Source organism: Condylostylus longicornis, unplaced genomic scaffold (assembly GCF_029603195.1).
Source record: "Condylostylus longicornis isolate FDR11 unplaced genomic scaffold, ASM2960319v2 ptg000013l, whole genome shotgun sequence".
Lineage (NCBI taxonomy): Eukaryota > Metazoa > Arthropoda > Insecta > Diptera > Dolichopodidae > Condylostylus > Condylostylus longicornis.
The window spans coordinates 12,038,223-12,056,386 of NW_026577982.1; the positions used below are offsets into that span (position 1 = coordinate 12,038,223).

The 18,164-nt window shown below is 28.9% G+C and overlaps 2 protein-coding genes across 2 annotated transcripts; both read right to left on the reverse strand.

Annotated features, from left to right (window-relative positions):
• Positions 1-5,222: 5,222 nt before the first annotated feature.
• LOC129605157 (zinc finger SWIM domain-containing protein 8 homolog) lies at positions 5,223-14,515 on the reverse strand. Its single transcript, XM_055514741.1, has 10 exons — positions 14,491-14,515; positions 12,841-13,257; positions 12,149-12,394; positions 11,608-12,082; positions 11,038-11,535; positions 9,720-10,970; positions 6,681-9,656; positions 6,284-6,622; positions 6,062-6,211; positions 5,223-5,992 (listed from the first exon to the last, which is right to left on the reverse strand). The coding sequence occupies exons 1-10, from the start codon at positions 14,513-14,515 to the stop codon at positions 5,926-5,928; spliced, it is 6,444 nt and encodes a 2,147-aa protein (XP_055370716.1). The 3' UTR covers positions 5,223-5,925.
• A 567-nt stretch (positions 14,516-15,082) lies between these two features.
• LOC129605400 (zinc finger protein 436-like) lies at positions 15,083-17,717 on the reverse strand. The gene is made up of 9 exons (XM_055515146.1): positions 17,570-17,717; positions 17,426-17,500; positions 16,207-17,365; positions 16,094-16,141; positions 15,908-16,042; positions 15,801-15,833; positions 15,529-15,743; positions 15,371-15,469; positions 15,083-15,313 (listed from the first exon to the last, which is right to left on the reverse strand). The coding sequence occupies exons 1-9, from the start codon at positions 17,627-17,629 to the stop codon at positions 15,203-15,205; spliced, it is 1,935 nt and encodes a 644-aa protein (XP_055371121.1). The 5' UTR covers positions 17,630-17,717; the 3' UTR covers positions 15,083-15,202.
• Positions 17,718-18,164: the final 447 nt, after the last annotated feature.

An 18,164-nucleotide genomic window follows, 5' to 3' on the forward strand; every position in this document is an offset into this window, starting at 1 on the left:
TATTATGGTTCGCGAAGTGAATGTCGTTGTTCTTCTCCTAAAATAATTTATAATTTTTATAAATATATAAAATATTTTTAAAAAAACTTTTAAAAAATTAAATTCGAATTTAATAGAAATATATTAAAGGAAATGTAGATGAACTTTTGTGATGTTCAACTCTTTGGAATCTATAATGTCCTTTCTGATAACTCCAAATAATTTGATTGATCCCATATATCTTCATATCCTTTCAATATTTGGGTTTTCTTCGTTTTCACTACTATTACTTGTATACTGATCACGATTGAGTAAATCGGCACTCGATTCGTGTTCGCATCTTGAACCATAATCACCTTTTTATAATTAAAATTAAAATTTTAATATAATTTATATTAAAATTAAATTTCTTTTACCTTCATCTTACTTTAATCTGACTTAAATTTAAAATGAAATATTCAATAATTCAATAATATTGGGAAAAACAAACATAATATTTAAAACAATATTTATAAAATAAAAAATAATTTTTTTTTTGATATTATTATAAAATTTCTTGTTGTTTTATATTATTAAATTTTAATAGTATAATTTAATTTTTAATACTTCTGTAGATTAAACACTTATTTGCATATTATTTTTTTATGAGTGTTATAAATTTTCCAAAAATAAAATACTGTTGGTCTTTTATGCTTTTTTTTAAATTTTTTTATATTTCTTTTTTTTGTTTGTTTTGTGTGTTTTTAATTTTCATTTTATTTAATTTTCAACATATAAAATAATCCTTTTTTTTTTTGGTTTTTTTTATAATAGTTGCATGTTGTAAAATTTTTTATATATTTATTTTTTTTTTTTATTTATTAATTATTTATATTTTATGTAGTTATTTTACTTTGATGACTAAGCAAGAAAAAACTTTTTTTTTTAAATTATATGTATATGTAAATGTATATACATATATATATATTATATTTATGTATGTATGCATATTTTTGTGTGTATAATTACAATAATAATAATTCTTAGCTTCATTTAAATTATTACATAATATTATTTTTAATTTCTTTTAATTAAATTTCCTTTTTTACTTTATGTTTAATTTAATTACAAATATTTTAAAATCTACTAAAACTTTCAAATACTACTTATATTTTTTTTTTTGTTATATCTAAATAATTCATAGATCAAGAAATTAATTATCTAATACTTTATTTATTATTTCATGCTTTATGTAGGATCCATCATTTTTTAATATGTGTGTGTATTTCGAATTTTTTATATTATTAAATATTTATTTCGTCTCAGTTTTAAATTTTAAAATTCTTTCTTTTTTCATTATTTTTTTTTTGTTTTTTTTTTTTTTTACAATTTTTACATTAAAACAATGTTGTTTTTTTTTTAATTTTATTTTTATTAATTTTTTTGGATAGAATAAAAATGACGCAAAATTGATAAAATTTATTATATATACAAATGATAGATAATTTCAATAGAAAAAATATGATGAAACACCTTTTTTTTTTAAATCAGACCAACTCTTACTGAAATTAATTAATTAATTAATTAAGATACCTTTTCAATTTGAAAAAAAAAAACTATATTTCAAACCGAAATTTTGAGTATATTATTTTAAAATATAATTTTTATTGGGAAACTTTAAGTTGCAATCAAATTGATTCCTTCTATTAATCAATTAAATTATTTATTTATATTAAAACGTTTTTATTGACCTTTATAATCCTTTTTGAATAATCAGTTCAATTACAGCAAAAAATATTGAAGTATTTTATTAAAGTTTACCCATTGCAAATTAAATTGAATTTTATTAATTACTGTATTAATGCGGAATTCAACTTATAAATGCCAATTGCTGAATTGTGTATCGATACGGAAATATTACAATTCTGATGTCAGGGTAGCTATTGTTATATTATTTACAATTCATTCGATATTTTTAAAAAATTCAAATAAATTTCAAAATCTAAATTTAAATATTTAAAAGAATTTTTATATTAACTTTAATATTAAGGACATAAAATGATTTCAAATGAAAAAGTGAAAACGATCATCCTAACAACATTGAATTAAAAATAAATTTCAAAGTTACCAAGCGTTTCCAAGCAGGACAAACAATCAAGTAAATAGTATATCGGTTTTTAAATTTATATTATAATTATCGAGTTTCCAATTCACATTAAATTTTTTTAAAATTATGGAACACATAATTAAAAAATCTTAGCGCAGGAAATTATTATTTCAAAAATAAAAATTTCAAAAATCGCCTTACACAAGAACAAAATTTTACATCTCTCCAGCGAAACGATGATAATTCCACTTCGAATCAACATTATTTACTCATAAATAAAAAAAAAATTTAAAAAACAAATCGTGAAAAATTAAAAAACATATTTTACTTTTGTCAAAATACATAAATATATTTAAAAAGAAAAAAAAAAATAGAACAAAGATAAAAAAAAAAAATATATATATATATATATATATATATATGTATATGTAAATGAATGTGAAAAATATATGAAAAAATATTCTTAAATTTAAAAAAAAAAATTTAACTAAATATTTTTTTTAATAACTAATAACTATACCTTTATATATTTTAAATAAACTTTCTATCATAACTGAAATAAAGTTTATTTTTTTAAGAGCTAAATAATATTATTCTGTTTCTTTTAGTCTTATGGAATAATTTGTTTTATAAGAGCAATTTTGCAATAATTTTATTAAAAAAAAAAAAAATAAAAAAAAACTTGCAATTTATACAAAAAAAATTTTCAACACAAAACCGATTTGCAAAATCTCTATTTTTAGATAAAACAATTTATTTAATTATTTTATGCAGTCCATATGAACAAAATCAAAACTTAATTGAACAATGTTTTAGTCCAAGACTAAAAACAAGTTGTTTTTAAAAATTTTCATATATTTAATCTATATATAAGTAAACAATTCTATAAAATTTTAGATTATGTAGCTCTAATTCTGTTATATAAATCTAAAATAAAACTTATTATAAAAACTTTATATTAAAATAAAAGTAATTTACAATTACTTAATATCCAAAATTTATAAATTATAATTATTTATATTATGATAAAATTAAACATAAACTTAAAACAAATAAAAATTATAATGTAAAAAAAAAAATAATGTGTAATCAAATTAAAAAAAAAAGTCAGTATATATATTTAATCCTTATAATTTATTTCTTAAAATAAAATTTTACTTTATGAACACAATGGAAAAATAAAATAAAAAATATTTTTTTTTTTTTGCTCAACAACAAAATAAAAGAATTTCTTTTCAATTTCTGTATCTGTGCCTATTAAAAAAAACATCGCAATAACAAAATTTTAATTATAGGATTAATTCCAAAAAAAAAAAATATTTTAAAATTAATCTTTAAATAAATTGAAAATACAATAATATTTTTTTAAATAACAAAGTAGAGGTTTTTTAATAAATTTCTTTTTTTTTTTAATGTAAATTTTCTTTAATAACACACAAATTGCATTTTGTACACAATTTCCATGCAAAAGATTTTCTATAATTTCATATTTTAAATTATTTAGTTGAATAAATAAGACAATAATTTCAAGAGCTTTAATCATTTATCAAAAAAAATTTTAACTATCAAAAAAAATTTCCTTTGTAATCATCATTTTAACCGAGGAAAAGTGATAAATTCGCACAGTGATAATTCAAAAACTATATCAGATTTAATATAGAGCTATAGCAAATAAAATAAAATTTTATTTCTGGCCAAGCTATAAAAATTTAGCAAATAAAAAATTTTTTGCGATTTGATAATTTTTTATTTTATTAATTTAATATTAATACTGAAGCAAGATAGTTTTTATATGTATTTAAATTTTCAAACGATTGTCCTGCCCCATTTCGTATCCGAATCACATACAATTTTTCACATTTAACATATTCTGTTACATTCGTTTTTCATAACATTTGTCTAAATTTTAGAATGAAACGAATATGTAAATACAATGATTTTAGTAGTTAATTAAAAAAAAATTATTTCATGAAATAAAATAGGAAAAAATAAATTATATTATATAAGGGCGTCGGTCAACATGCAAATCTAATTTTAAATTGACTTATTCCGTAATTAAAACAGTATTACTAAATATGTCACGTTATCGTTAGGTCTACATCTTTTTTATTCAACATAAAAAAGATTTCCTAAATGAAAATTTGTAAATCCGATTGCAGTACAGTTTTAAAAGACCTTCTTCATGAAATTAAAGAAATCTACATATTTCCCTGTCGCGATTATCAAAGGTATAAAATTAAATTTAATTCATAGAATAAAGATATGTTATGTATTACGCTATTAAGAATTTATAATAATATATTTTTAAATTTTTATCGTATATGAATTGGTAAACTTTTATATATTATTCTTATATAGAATATAATTTGTATAAAATTATACATACATTTATGTTAAAAATTGAAATTTATTGTTAAGCTTCAATTAATTAATCAAAATTTTTTTAAAAAAAATAATAATAATAAAGATATTTAACCTGCATATTAAGATATTAAACTTAATAATGTTTTCTCATCAAAAATTTTAGTCAGTTTTCATTTAAATAATTATTAATTACACAAGCTTGATTTGAAAACTCCTGACATCTTATTTTTAGAAAAAAAAATTCCATACAAAAATACCTTGTCTTCTTTGAACAAATATTTTTTTTTTGTTAGAAAAAAGTAAAATTTTTTTGTTATCTTCAAAGAATAAAGAAACTTTTAAATTTTTTTGTATCCTATATTATGGAATTTAAAGTGAATTTTTCTTGTAAGTAAGCTTCCAAATATTTTTCAGAAAGGCGTCATTTTCCCATTTATACATTCAGCTGTTAAATTTTAATATCCTTTTTTTTTTAATTTTCTATTTTTCAATAATGAAGCTTCATTACATTTAATTTTTGTTTAACAATTAATTTTTGAATCATATTTCAATTAAAACTGAACAAGCGTTTTGTTCAGTTAAAGTAAATATGTATTTATTTATTTTTTATTAATTATTTTTGTTTAATTATTTAGTCTTCACTTATTGGAATAACATTTTCCGATAATATTCGACATCATTTTTTAAGATAAATATACATAATTTTATCTATTCATTTTTATTTATAGATAAGTAAAAAATAAAATCTGAATTACAAGGACTTCTTTTTTAAAAGTTCATTACAAAAATGAAATTAATCATAATATTTATATAAGAACTGAGATCAAAAAAAAAACATTTTATTAATTTTTACAGATTACTTTTATATCCATTCTAACTATGATTTTTTTTTTTAAATTGATTCAATTTATTTTTATATTTTTTTAATTATTAGAACAAAGTTTCAAGAATAATTATCAAGACAGTTGAAAGAGCCGTTTCTTTTGTTTCTTTGATTTATTTGTGACAGTCAACTACAATATACTAACACTGATTAAAATGATTAAATTAATGACAAATTCGTAAACTTTATAAAGCACTTTTGAAAATTTTCTAAAACCGAAATTTTTGAAAATATCTCAGTTTTAAAATTTTATATCAACTGTGTTTCTTTTCATGAAATAGACAGTTAAAAAAAGAAGTTTTCATGGGAACTGTAAAAGAAAATTGGAATAAAAAAAAGTCTAGTTTCCTATTATCAAATCGGATGACTAACAAATCCAATTTGAGTTAATAATAAAGTTCGTGGATTGATTTGTCGAAGATGTAACTAAATTAGATTCTGTTGCTGTTACTCCATTACTGCTGGTTGCAGCTTGTTGGGAAACAATTGAACTTATGCTACCACTGTTTTGATTTACACTTGTTGTATTTAGTGTCTGATGATTTGTATTATTACTTGAACTTACATGTTGTTGTTGAATAATATCGGATTGTTGTACCGAATCAAATCTTTGTCATTTAGAATTACTTTGAAGCGCAGTATTTATTTGAGCCCAAAGGTCTTTTTTACATGATTTTGATCTATTTATTTAATATGAAATAAATAAATTAAAATAAGTAAATGGATAATTGAAAACTTGTTAAACGTACCTTTTAATAGATTGTAGCCAATCTTTAAATTGTGCATTACCTTCCGGTGTAATTTGAAAAGCTGCTCGAGCAGCTAATATAATACTTGCAAATTCTTCATAGTCAGCTTGAGTTAGATGATATAATTTTTGATGAATACATTGGATATACCTATATTGAAATTTTGGGAAAATATTGTTAGAATTAAAAATAAAAAACCACCAAAACTAATTGTTAAATTACATTTGTTGACATTTTTGAACTAAAGGAGTTAAAGCAGATCTTAAATGTTGCATAACCAGTGTTGGATTGTTTCTGCCTAAATAATGTGCTGATTCTATAGCAACGTCATGTAAAACAAAGGGACTAACAATAGAATTTACTGCACATATGCAAAATTGATGTAAGTATTGAGTTCCAAGCTTTTTGGAAATTCTCAATAGCCATTTAACATCTTCTCCATAAGGGGGATTTCTTGCATATTTTGCTTGTGGTCGATCATCATGAACACGTCTAGCGAGTGTTTCCATAGCTAACATGCCAACATTGTAAGCAGCCAGTAAATAACGTAATTGGGTTTGCCTAGTAAAATTAATTATAATATAAAATGAAATTAATTTGTTTGTTTGAGAAAACTTACGTGAACTGATGTGGATGACGCTGCCTTTGCATTGAAGGCTGTTGAACCATTGGATATATAAGACCATGATGGTTAGGTTGACCTCTTACAGAAGAACTTTGACCCGAATTAGACTGCTGAGAATTTTGTTGAGCTTGTGATTGGGGTACCATAACTTGTGGAGGCGGAGGGAGCAAAGCCATTGATTGGCCATAATATTGCATACTTTGTTGCATTTGTGGTGGTGGAACTGATGATGTGTTTACTTGCATTTGAGAAGGAATTTGTCCATAAGCGCCTGGTTGACCTGGTTGTGGAGCACCTACAACAGGTCCGTTTGCTTGGCAGGGGATTGGCTGACCATAGCTTTGAGGTGGTGGTGGATGTTGCATTGGAGCAAAACTACCAGGCGGAGGATAAGGTGGAACCTGAGCAACATTTGGCGGTTGTGATGCTGTTTGTTGAGGTGGTTGCGGAGCGTACTGATAGGGCTGCGGAGGGCCCGCTGATATATACATTTGCATTTGATTACCTGGATAAGAAATATTATGATGGTGATATATGCCCTGACAGAAACTGTATGGAGCTCCATATGGACCTATTCCTATTGGTGCTATTGTAGTAACTCCTTGTTGGAATGGTGGTGGGGCAGTGGTAACAACAACTTGTTGGCTTGGAGGCATTCCAGCTTGGGGGGGACCTGATTGCTGAACTTGCTGTTGTTGTTGCTGAGCTTGTTCTGCTTGTGATTCTATTAAAGCACTTAAGCTTACTGAATGATCAACATCGTTGATATCATGCTCTTCGCGTTCACTATTTGGAGTATTCCTTAAATATAACTCGTACCAGTAATGTGCTACCTGGAATAACACTTCTGGATAAACACCCCCGCCTTTTGCAGCTGTTTCTACTGTAATGCAAGCCCGTTCCAACATTTGATCGCTTTGTTCTTTGCATTGAGAAATAGCTCGTTGAATTTCATTTGGATTCAAAGCGGCTGCATGTGGTAAAACGGAAAGAGCCAATTCAGCAGCAGGATATACCATATTGTTATCCCAACCTTTAGAAGCACGATCTGCCATGCTAGCAGCTTCTGGTGGAGTAAGATGGCCCTCCCAAGTGTCTATCAAAAACGAAATTGCTGGAGCGCCAATTTCCATTGCTTGTCCAATAATCCAAGAAACATGTGAGCTATAAGTTCTGCTTAGCCAATTAGGACTTACACAATTGTGTAAACCCAAAGCATAAAGCCCTAATTGAAAAGCGCACATGTGTAATCCTCTATGTGGACCATGATGATTTTGGTTTGTTGTAGCCTGAGTGAATAATGATGTTGAGCTTGTACCTCCTGCTTTTGTCAAAACATTTTTCGACAATTCAAACATAAAATGAGCGCTGGCCTCGGATGGTTGATTAGGTATGGACGGATACGCACGTTTTCCTTTGTAGCGTATATCTTTGGTGCGACTCGTAGCACCAGTAACTGTAGTAGTAGTTTGTAATTGTCCTGTCCCATTACTACCGATAGGACACGATATAGAAGTTTGCGGTGAAGATATATTTAATTGATTCATTCCAATTTCAAGTTCCGCACTTGTACTTGAATGTGGACGGCTGTTACCACCACCATTTCCACTCAAATTAGCTGCCGCGTAATCTGAGGAATATACTTCAGGATTTGAAGCATATATTGTCTCATGCTCATGTTCACGACGCGTTTGTGATGCTGGTGTCCGCACAGGTGGGTTATTAGAATAATAGGCTGGTAGAAGAGGTTGTTTTAAGAGTATATGAATTTCTCTGTCTAATAATTTTTCCATAATTTTTGCAATTTTTCTCGGCTCATCCTTGTAATAATATAGTAAGGTAAGAGCCAAATCACCTCTTTGCCTCCTAGTACCCTCACACAAGAGTGGATGTTCAGCTTCAGATACGTTAGCTTTAAGGCCAAGGGCGGCAACTGCAGCTTCAAAACCTAAATTTTCATCAGTTGGGATGCGATAAGATAAACTCATTACTTTATTACGATTCTCTTTACCGGCTACAGATGGCATTACCAACGCGTCAAAAATAAAACTGGCCAAGTTAATTGGAAGCAAAGCTTCACCTCTTGACTTTAACGTACCATTACGTAACTGTTCAGCCCTTTCGCGTATAACTCTCAATTCTGGCTGATTTAGAGGAATTTTTTTCAGTAGACCCAGTAAATCAGCTTCTTGGTTAGCTAATTTTACTTCTAAAGGTTTTGTACTTGCTGGTGGTCTCGGCATTTCCAAAGCAAATAAACATATTCTAAAAGCCAAATGATAATGCTCAGAATTCTCGGCAAGTACAGTGCACAAAAATACACATTTTGAAAGCGTTGTAGATGCCAAAACACTCAACTGATGCGATATTGGATTTATGTTTTGTTTTTTGCCCTTTCGTCTTGGTGGCATTGGCAATTCAATCATTAAATTCGGTGGATGTGCCAACATTTCCTCAGCTAAACGAACTGCTAGTATGCAAGCTTCCCGCCCGTGTCCATGCGCATGTAAACCTTCAGCTCTAGCTAAAAGAATATCCCAAGCATCTTCGGTTGGTCGGAGATTTGAAAAAATCTGTTGCTTTGAATTACCAGGTTGTCTATGATAAACGTATTGAGAATAATGCAAATTATTTATATATTGTGGAACAGTTGAGGTTGTTGGTAGTGTGGTCGGTGGTAGTGAAGCCGTTATAGTTGCCACAATCGGAGCTTTCGTTGGAATATGTTTGTATTCAGAGGCGGCCGCAATATTAGAAGAACATGAGGGGCCAGATACAATTGCAATAGAATTTGAACATTCTTGGGGTTGAGCTAATGGAGCACTAAGACTCGATTTAACAATTGATGTATCGTTGGCAGTTTTATTGTTGTGAGAAACATTTTCTATAGTCGCTGAAGTTCTTATATTATCATTGGCAGTAAACTCGTCGGATGAACTGGAAAGGAACTCGTCCTTAGCTGACTGACGCCTACAAAACAAATAAGTTATTTATGTATTTTTGTTTTTTTTTTTGTAAAGCCCAATATCTTACCTATGATCTTTAGAAGAAATTTTTAAATGTTTCTCATTTCCCCCTGATGTGTCAGCAGTTAGTGCATTTGAGGATATTGAACCTGAGACGGACGAAGCTGAAGATGAAGAGGAAGAGCTAGATGATGACATTTGTGATGATGTAAGAACTCCTTCATTTCCTTCAACGTTTTGTCTTATCTGATTATTTAGCAATTTATTAACTTCTGTAACAGTTACAATCGATTTTCCTGTTGTAACCGCTGCTGCACGAGCTTTGTCACACACTTTTTCCATATTTTTAGATAACGATGATGCTACTGCCAAATGAGCATCTCCCTTATTTTCACTTACAGTAACGTTTTTCATAAAATTACTACCTGAGGTTGAAGTCGTAGCAAAATCAAACTTATCTTGATTATTTTCCCGGCTTAAATCTTTGTCAACTTGTATAGAATTTTTAACAATAGAAGTGGTGCCATTACAAGATGAAGATGAAGAGATTTCAATACTAGCTTGAGAGTCAGATTCACTTTCCAAAGACTTCAATACGTTTGAAGTGCTTGATATTTTTGATTTTTCACCTGCAGATGTAATTACTTGCTTAGATGTTAACAAACATGATGGTTGTATGGTTCGGCCGCCTTCGATTGTGTCAATATTATTTCCACTACTATCTCCTCCAAAATCTTCATTTTCACAAAATCCTTCACTGCTTGCACTTGACCTATTACCATCGTTCATAATAGAATTTTTTACAGGCAAGCTACCTCCATTTCCCTTATTAACGTTACTTGATCCTGATAGCGCAAGACCTAACGCACCTCCATTTGTTGATATATTTATACTAGAAGCAACAACATTCCCTGTATGATGGTGCGTAGATGACTTAATTAAAATATTCATGCTGTCACTACTACTATTACTACTATTATTACTACTAGAAACATAGCTCCTGTCTCCACGCCCGTACAAAGGTCTTTCATACCGAGATTTCATAACTGAATGGTGATGATGTGATTGCTGATTATCAGTGCTGATGTAATTGTAATGTTTGTTTTGTGTCGCCATTAAAGTAGCTTGAGTGGAATTGATTTGACTACTATTGGGAAATTCACTTTTTGTATCACTATGCTTAAAACATGTGAACGGAGAATAATAAATTGGATTGGTTTCTTGCGTATGTGTTATTCCTGCAATTGGATAGTCTTCCCAATCTAAATAACATGCTTCTATAGCTGGTTTAAAACCAATAAAGAGTTCTGCATCAGATCTACAAGAAAACATAAACAAAACTTGTAATTGTTCAAATCAATGAATATTTCAAGATATATACTTACCTTGAGTTTTGTTGATGTTTGTTACTATAAGAAGGAGGTTGCATTCGTCCACACTTAACAACCCGATCCAAAATTTTTAAATGCCAAGCCGTAAACTGCGCATGTAACATGTCGCGTTCATCAGGTGCCAAACCAGGATTTAAAGCAGCCAAACGCCATAGAACTACAATTTCGTCACACAAAGAAGCACATGCATGTTGTGAAGCATTCGAATTTGAATGCGTATTTGAATGTTTCCCTCCACCATGGCCATTTGTTCCAACTAACAAGGATAATTTTGTATAAAACCACCAAATCAAAATTTGATCGCATGCCATGCACTCCTCAGTAATAATTTCGAGCAAACGAACAGCGTTTCGGTCACATCTACGGTACATTTCACGAACAATAGATAACAAATTCCACATACCTTCAGGTTCACGGCCGCGTAGTGGGCGCAATAAAGAGCTCCATTCAGCAGCCGCTGGAGGAGCGGAATTAGTTAAATAATTAACGTCACTGCAAGTTAAAAATTTCATACAGAATAATAAAACAAATCCAATTATAAATTACAACAAAAAAAAATTTTACCTAAACACGATTGGAGCTGGTAAGCAGAATTTTATTAAAATTCTTTTAATATTTTCATGCAACGTTTTTTCATCCAAATACCAACTTGTTTGATCATTCGCTGAAGCACCAGCCGTAGGATCTGGAGCACCGCATACTGTATTTATAGCTGTTGGTTGACTACTTAATAGTTCGTCTAACAATCTTTGAGCCGTTGGTAAAATTTGTTGCGGTAATTCACTTATAAGGTATTGAGCGAATTTTTGTAGTTGATCACGTTGCAAACGTGTTAAAGATTCTGATACAGGTGCACGAAGGCAAACTTCATTTGGACAGTGTATGCGATGGAGACATACCGCAACTACGTGTGAACACCAATATGCCGACGAAGTACAAGTACAATTGCATGAAGAAATTCTCCGTCTATCGAATGTCACCGCGACATTAAATTGGTCTCTTGGTTGTTGGCTAATAACACTTGCGGACAAATGGAAACCTTATTAAAAGCAAAAAAAACTTAAATGTTAAAATGTAAAGTTTTTATTTCAAGACAATAATTTACCAATTTGCAGAGGATCTTTGACTGCTCTATTTCTAAAAAGCTGATCACCTCTATGGAATTCATCAGCTGAACTATTCGCCAGACATGAATATAATCTAATATCCTCCTCATTATCTGGAAAGCTCCAAAATGCAATACGCAATTGCAATTGCTCTGGAACCGGTGGATATACATGCTCGACTAATTCAAATGGTATGTAAGACGCCACGCACTTAGCAGCTAATTCTGTTAAACTTATGACTTGATCTGAAAACAAAAAATATTCATTTACAGATTTAAAAATCTTAATCGAAAACGGTAAAAGAATTACACAAGAAAAATAAATTTAACAAAACCGATTCTTGATTCAATTTCTAATTTTAATAAGGCTTTCCTATTGTTCCAAATTTCACAGTTTGTCATCACTTTCATGGATAATGTTAGGCCAAAGTAGTATTTTTAAATAATTTTAGTTAATTCAAAATTTATTTTTTTATATGTTTTCTTTCCTTTTCCTCAGATTGCTGCTCAAGTAAATAAAATAATTTAACTTGTGCAATAATTAAACAAAATAAAATTCATGAAGGACCCGAAATGATTTATTTCAACAAAAGGAAATGCCTAGGTTTAGCATTTTGGACTAATGAACAAAAATATTACAAAGAACCTTTTTAAAAACTAACTTTTTAAAAACAACTAATTTTAGTACTAACCACTATCTTGTTGCTTTTTCTGAGATACCCAATTTCCAATTCCTGTGTTATTAGATGGTCTCTTCCAACCTCTCCAATTATTACATACACTTTCAGGCTCGGAGCTCCAACTACATAATGAATCTTCTTCAAAACGGTCTGAGTCATCAAAACTAAATCGGTCGCATTCCTCGGGATTCCAATCAGCAGCATTACCAGCAGCTCCGTTTGAAGTACCACTTCCACCTGCTTGCTGATGTTGCTGATGTGATGATCCTGCTAACCTATTGCCTCCGCTTGTAGTTTGATTATTTTGAGCAGCACTCTGTTGTGCCTGATGACCACCATTGGAGGAAGCTGCTGCTGCACCACTGCTACCAACTCCACCAGGGTTCGCCAGGGTTGTTAATGTATCACCACACGAGTGGGTACAAAATACTCAGTTTGCTTTTTATATATTATAATATTAAATTTACACTATTTGAATAAGTATTACGAACTTTCTGTTTCTTTTTTCTTTTTTCTTTTTTTTTTATGGGTAATCTAAATTAGTGTAGGCGGTCTCTTTTTAAACAATGATTTGATTCAAATTTTATTACGAAAACAACTTTTAATTTTACAAAACACTTTACAAAAGTTCTGCATTAAAACAATGTTGCGGGGGATATTTTCTTTACCTTTATTGCAAGAAAAATAATTTTAATAAAAACACACAAAAAGGGCTTGCATTATGGGTAACTTATCATTGTAGTCAGTATCTCCCGTCAGCTGCTTCGTGGGTGGGAAAAATTAATAAATATATTTGACAACATTTAGGGAAATATTTCATATACACATAATTATAAACTATAAAGTTAAATATTTTTACAAAAAAAAGGTTCAATCAGTAAGAATTTTCTATTCTGATATTTTCAATTCTTGTGAATGCTAACTTTTCTTTGTTTTCAATTTCCAAACATTTTGTTGTTGCTCTTTGCTTGTGAATCTTGAAATTCCCTATCCCTTCACTACTTTTCACTTTGACAAAAAAAAATCTACTTGCACACAAAACTCGAAATTTTCGATTTTTCTCGTATATATGGAAAAAATGACTGCACAAAAATTAACACTTTTTATTGTTTATTATACAATTTTCTTTTATATTTTTGATTTATAAATTAACTAATTATAACTCCGAATTCATATGAGCACGGGAAGCCAATTTTTAATAAGGGAAAATATTTTTTCTCTAATAAAATTAAAATGAAAAATAATGTAAAAAAATTTCTGTCCCCACACAACAAATATGGCAATGTAGACTTTTTGACACTTACTTTGTAAGGGTATGGGAGAAGATTTTTATTCTAAAGTGGCATCTCCGCTATATTGAAATTGGTACACTTGATAAAAATTAAGATTTATATTAATTTATGTCAGTATCGTTAAATATAACTTAATATTTATTTTTGGTTCGTGTATGAACTTCTCAGCACCCACAGCAGTTGTATAAATGACATAAGTGTTGATTACGATTCAAATAACATTTTATATTGACATTCCACACTATATGTATCCTTTAAATACAATATTATATTTTAAAAATTAGTATTCCAAATTTATATTTGAAATATTTCCCTTCAATATCTGAAAAGTCACTTTACTTAAATTTTTTCGAAAAAAACTATCAAAAACCACTTTCAAACTGGTTTGCTGTCATTATTTAGATAAAATTTAACTAATCAAGCGCAATACTTTGTTAGCTCTAAGAGTAGCCTATGTAGAATATTTAGAAAACTTCAAATATTATTTTCATATAAAAATTAGGAAATGAAGATATTTAATGACGTCCTTATGAAACATTTTTACAAAATCAAAATAAAATAATGCTGAAATGGCAAATGTGAAAACATCTATATTATTAATCGAAACGAAAAAAAAGTTGTACACAGCCCTTGACTTTTTATTCTGCCAAGATTTGTACAGCTGCTAAAATTTCAACAATAAAAACATTGCATTTTATTTTTCAAAACCAGTAATAGAAGTACTCGTAGTAATAGGAAATAGTTTTCTTTGTTTTCAACGTGCAATATTTCGTCAAAGAAAACTTTTAATATACTTAGTAAATGAAAATATTTTTATTTTAGATCGCGACAATCAATGGTCACATTTTAGCCATTGTTAGAATATTACGTTTAACAATCAAATTCTAAAGCAGGGTAATCACTTATAGCAAATAAACTAGAAAACATTTTTAACCAACATCAAGGATATTAAAAGATAAAAATGGAATTTATCGAAAAATACTCAATTTTAATATAATATCAATTTTTAAATTAAAAAAGACTTTTGTATTCACTATCTTAGCTCTACAATATTCACATACAAATAGAAGTATATTTTATAACTAGTTCGTTTCTGGAAGTGATTCGGTCTTCTTTTCACTATCATTGTTTATCTTTCTTTTCTTTGCAGTAGATTGTGAATTACGTCCGTCGGCATGTAATTTCATATGAATCTTAGGAAAAATGAAAATTTAGGAAATTTTACTATCTTTATGAAACAAAATACAAACCTTAAGAGCTCCGTTTTGCTGGAAGGCTGAACCGCAAACAGAACACACATAAGGTCGTTCTCCAGTATGAGTTCTTTCATGTGTAACACGATCGCTTTGCTGTAAGTTTTGAAAATAATTTAGCAACAATATGTATATGTACATAAAAATAAACATACTTGAGCAAAACCTCTCCCACAAAATCTACACAAATATGGTTTTTCGCCAGTATGAGTTCGTCTATGGTTTTTAAGAGTGCCTAAAGCAGCAAACCTCATAGGACAAAAATCACATGCATAAGGTCTCTCCCCAGTGTGAATACGAATATGCTTTTTTAAACTTGATGATGTTGTGAAGCCTGATCCACAAGTGTCACAAACAAATGGATGTTCGCCTTGAAAATTCATATGCTGTATTTTTTATGAAGCGAAAATTACTTTTAAATATTTACCTGTATGTTTCCTCATATGAGAGTTCAGTTCACCTAAAAAATTTTAAACAATCACGCTGAAATTTTTATATTCAATTGTTTTATGTATGTATTTCATTAACACAAACCTTTGCTTACAAATTCACAAGGACATTGCGCACATTTAAATGGTTTAGTATTGGAATGCCTCATAGTATGCTGTTTAAGATTCGTACTTTGACTAAACCCTCTTCCACATGTTTCGCAAATAAAAGGCTTTTCTCCTAAAAATTTTAGAATGACAAAGAGAAACACCTAAGTAAAACAATTCTTACCGCTATGTACTCTCATATGATCCTTTAAAGCAGAGAGCATTGTAAAACCTTTAATACAAATTTTTTTAATATAGAAATAGAGTATTTGCACAATCAGTCAAAGTTTAACTTACATTTTTTACATATGGGGCATTGATTTTTAATGGATTTTCCAGAAACATGTTCATTATCCATGTGATTTTTAAAGTCCTCTTCTGAATCAAATTCCTTCATACATTTTGAGCATTGAAAATTTTCAGTGTGAATTTTTATATGCTCTATTAAAGTAACTTTACTTATAAATATTTTGTGACAAACCAGGCACTCGAATTGCTTTTCTGTACACCGATTTAGTTTTCTGTGAAAATTTAGAGATCTTTCTGTCTGAAAACCAGCTCCACAGTTTTCGCAATTATACGCACAACTTTCTGGTATATCCTTTACAATCGGTTCAATAGCAGATTCTTCAACTATTTCATCAATTGTTGTAGCTGTTAAAATTTCTTCTCCATGAACTCCAATAGTTGATGTTTCAAAAACTATTTCTTCTTTTGGGAGACTTATTGCACATTCATTCTCTGCTGGAGCTATTTCAGCCGTATTCTTCTTAAAGTGTGATTGTGTTTCGAAAGCTTTTTTGTGCCATTCTAAATGTTTGTTCAAATTTTTTAAAAACACAAAATCTGATGGACAATGTGGACATTTAATGGGTTCTTTTGACCTTTTTTTCCCAGTCGTGGATGATTCTGAAGTACTATTAGGAATTTCAGTGGTAACATCAGGGTCGTTTTCATTTATTTTAAGTGTTTTGTATAAATTTGAAGTCTCTGAGTTCCCGTCCTGCAAATGGTCCTCTACGTTTTTACTTTTCCCATAACCTTGGCTATTTGATTCCTTTTTTTCAGGGTTAGATGGCTCTTCTTCAAATATATACTCAGTATCATTCTTTAAGACTAATTTATTATTCATTAACAAGTCTTCATTTCCATCTGAAAATTCTGAATCATCTATGTTATCTATATTATCTTCGAAATGTTCATCCTTATCGTAATATGTCTCCGCTTTTTTTGTGCCTGTGGTGTTTTCAAGTTCTACTTCATCATTCTCTCCAATTTCAGTCTTTACATTTTCATCACTACTATAGTTTTCTTCATTCTCACTCTTACTAATTCCAATCAATTTTCTTAAGGTCTGCTCGGAGGCTTCGCATTTGATTTTGAATGAATAAGCCCTATTAATTTCTGTGAAGCATGCAATGCAAATTTTTTCTGGTAAACCGTCATTGATTTCCGCCTAAAATATTAACAATACTACCATATTCAGAAGGAAAGTGATTTAATACTATGCATTTACTTTAATAGAGGTGATTGATTGAAACATTTCAAATACACTTGAAGCTTTACCCGGCTTTTTATCGAATAAAGGAATCTTAAAATATAAAATTTTTTGAATTTAATTAAAATTCTAAACTTGTAAATAACAAAACACTAGCCTCACCATACACGGTTTCTCCGTTTCCAAACAAGTTCTGCACATGTTACTTAAAACTAAAGCCATTATATTACTAAATTAAAACAAATATTTTTCTAAAAACTATTTTCTAATATAAAAATTATTTAATTCAATGAAGTAAACAAACTTGGAAACCTAAGAAGTCAAAATTTTTTTTTAAATTGTCAATTCTAAACCTATAATTATTGTTTGTGGATACAAAATTTTGAAACTGTCAAGTATTCATTTATACTTTAAAAAGAAAATTTACTGAGTTTTCTGAACGCAAAAATTTTATAACGATAAGCTACGAAGCGACAATTTCTGCTAAATACAACTTTAATGTTCATTGTGCATAAAATAAAAATCTAAAGGTAGTACTAGGTTACAAGTGGTCTAACAAACCTAAATAGGATTTACAACATACCGAATTTGTACTTGTGTACGTTGATATGACAACGTATATCAAAATCAGTGCGTAAAACAGTCGATATTGTAAAAAAAATTTATTGGAAATTGTGGAATTATTGAAAATTGTATGCATATCTTCTTCTTTATGTTGGGCGTCTTGGTTTTTTCGTCATTTATTTCGTTTATTAGA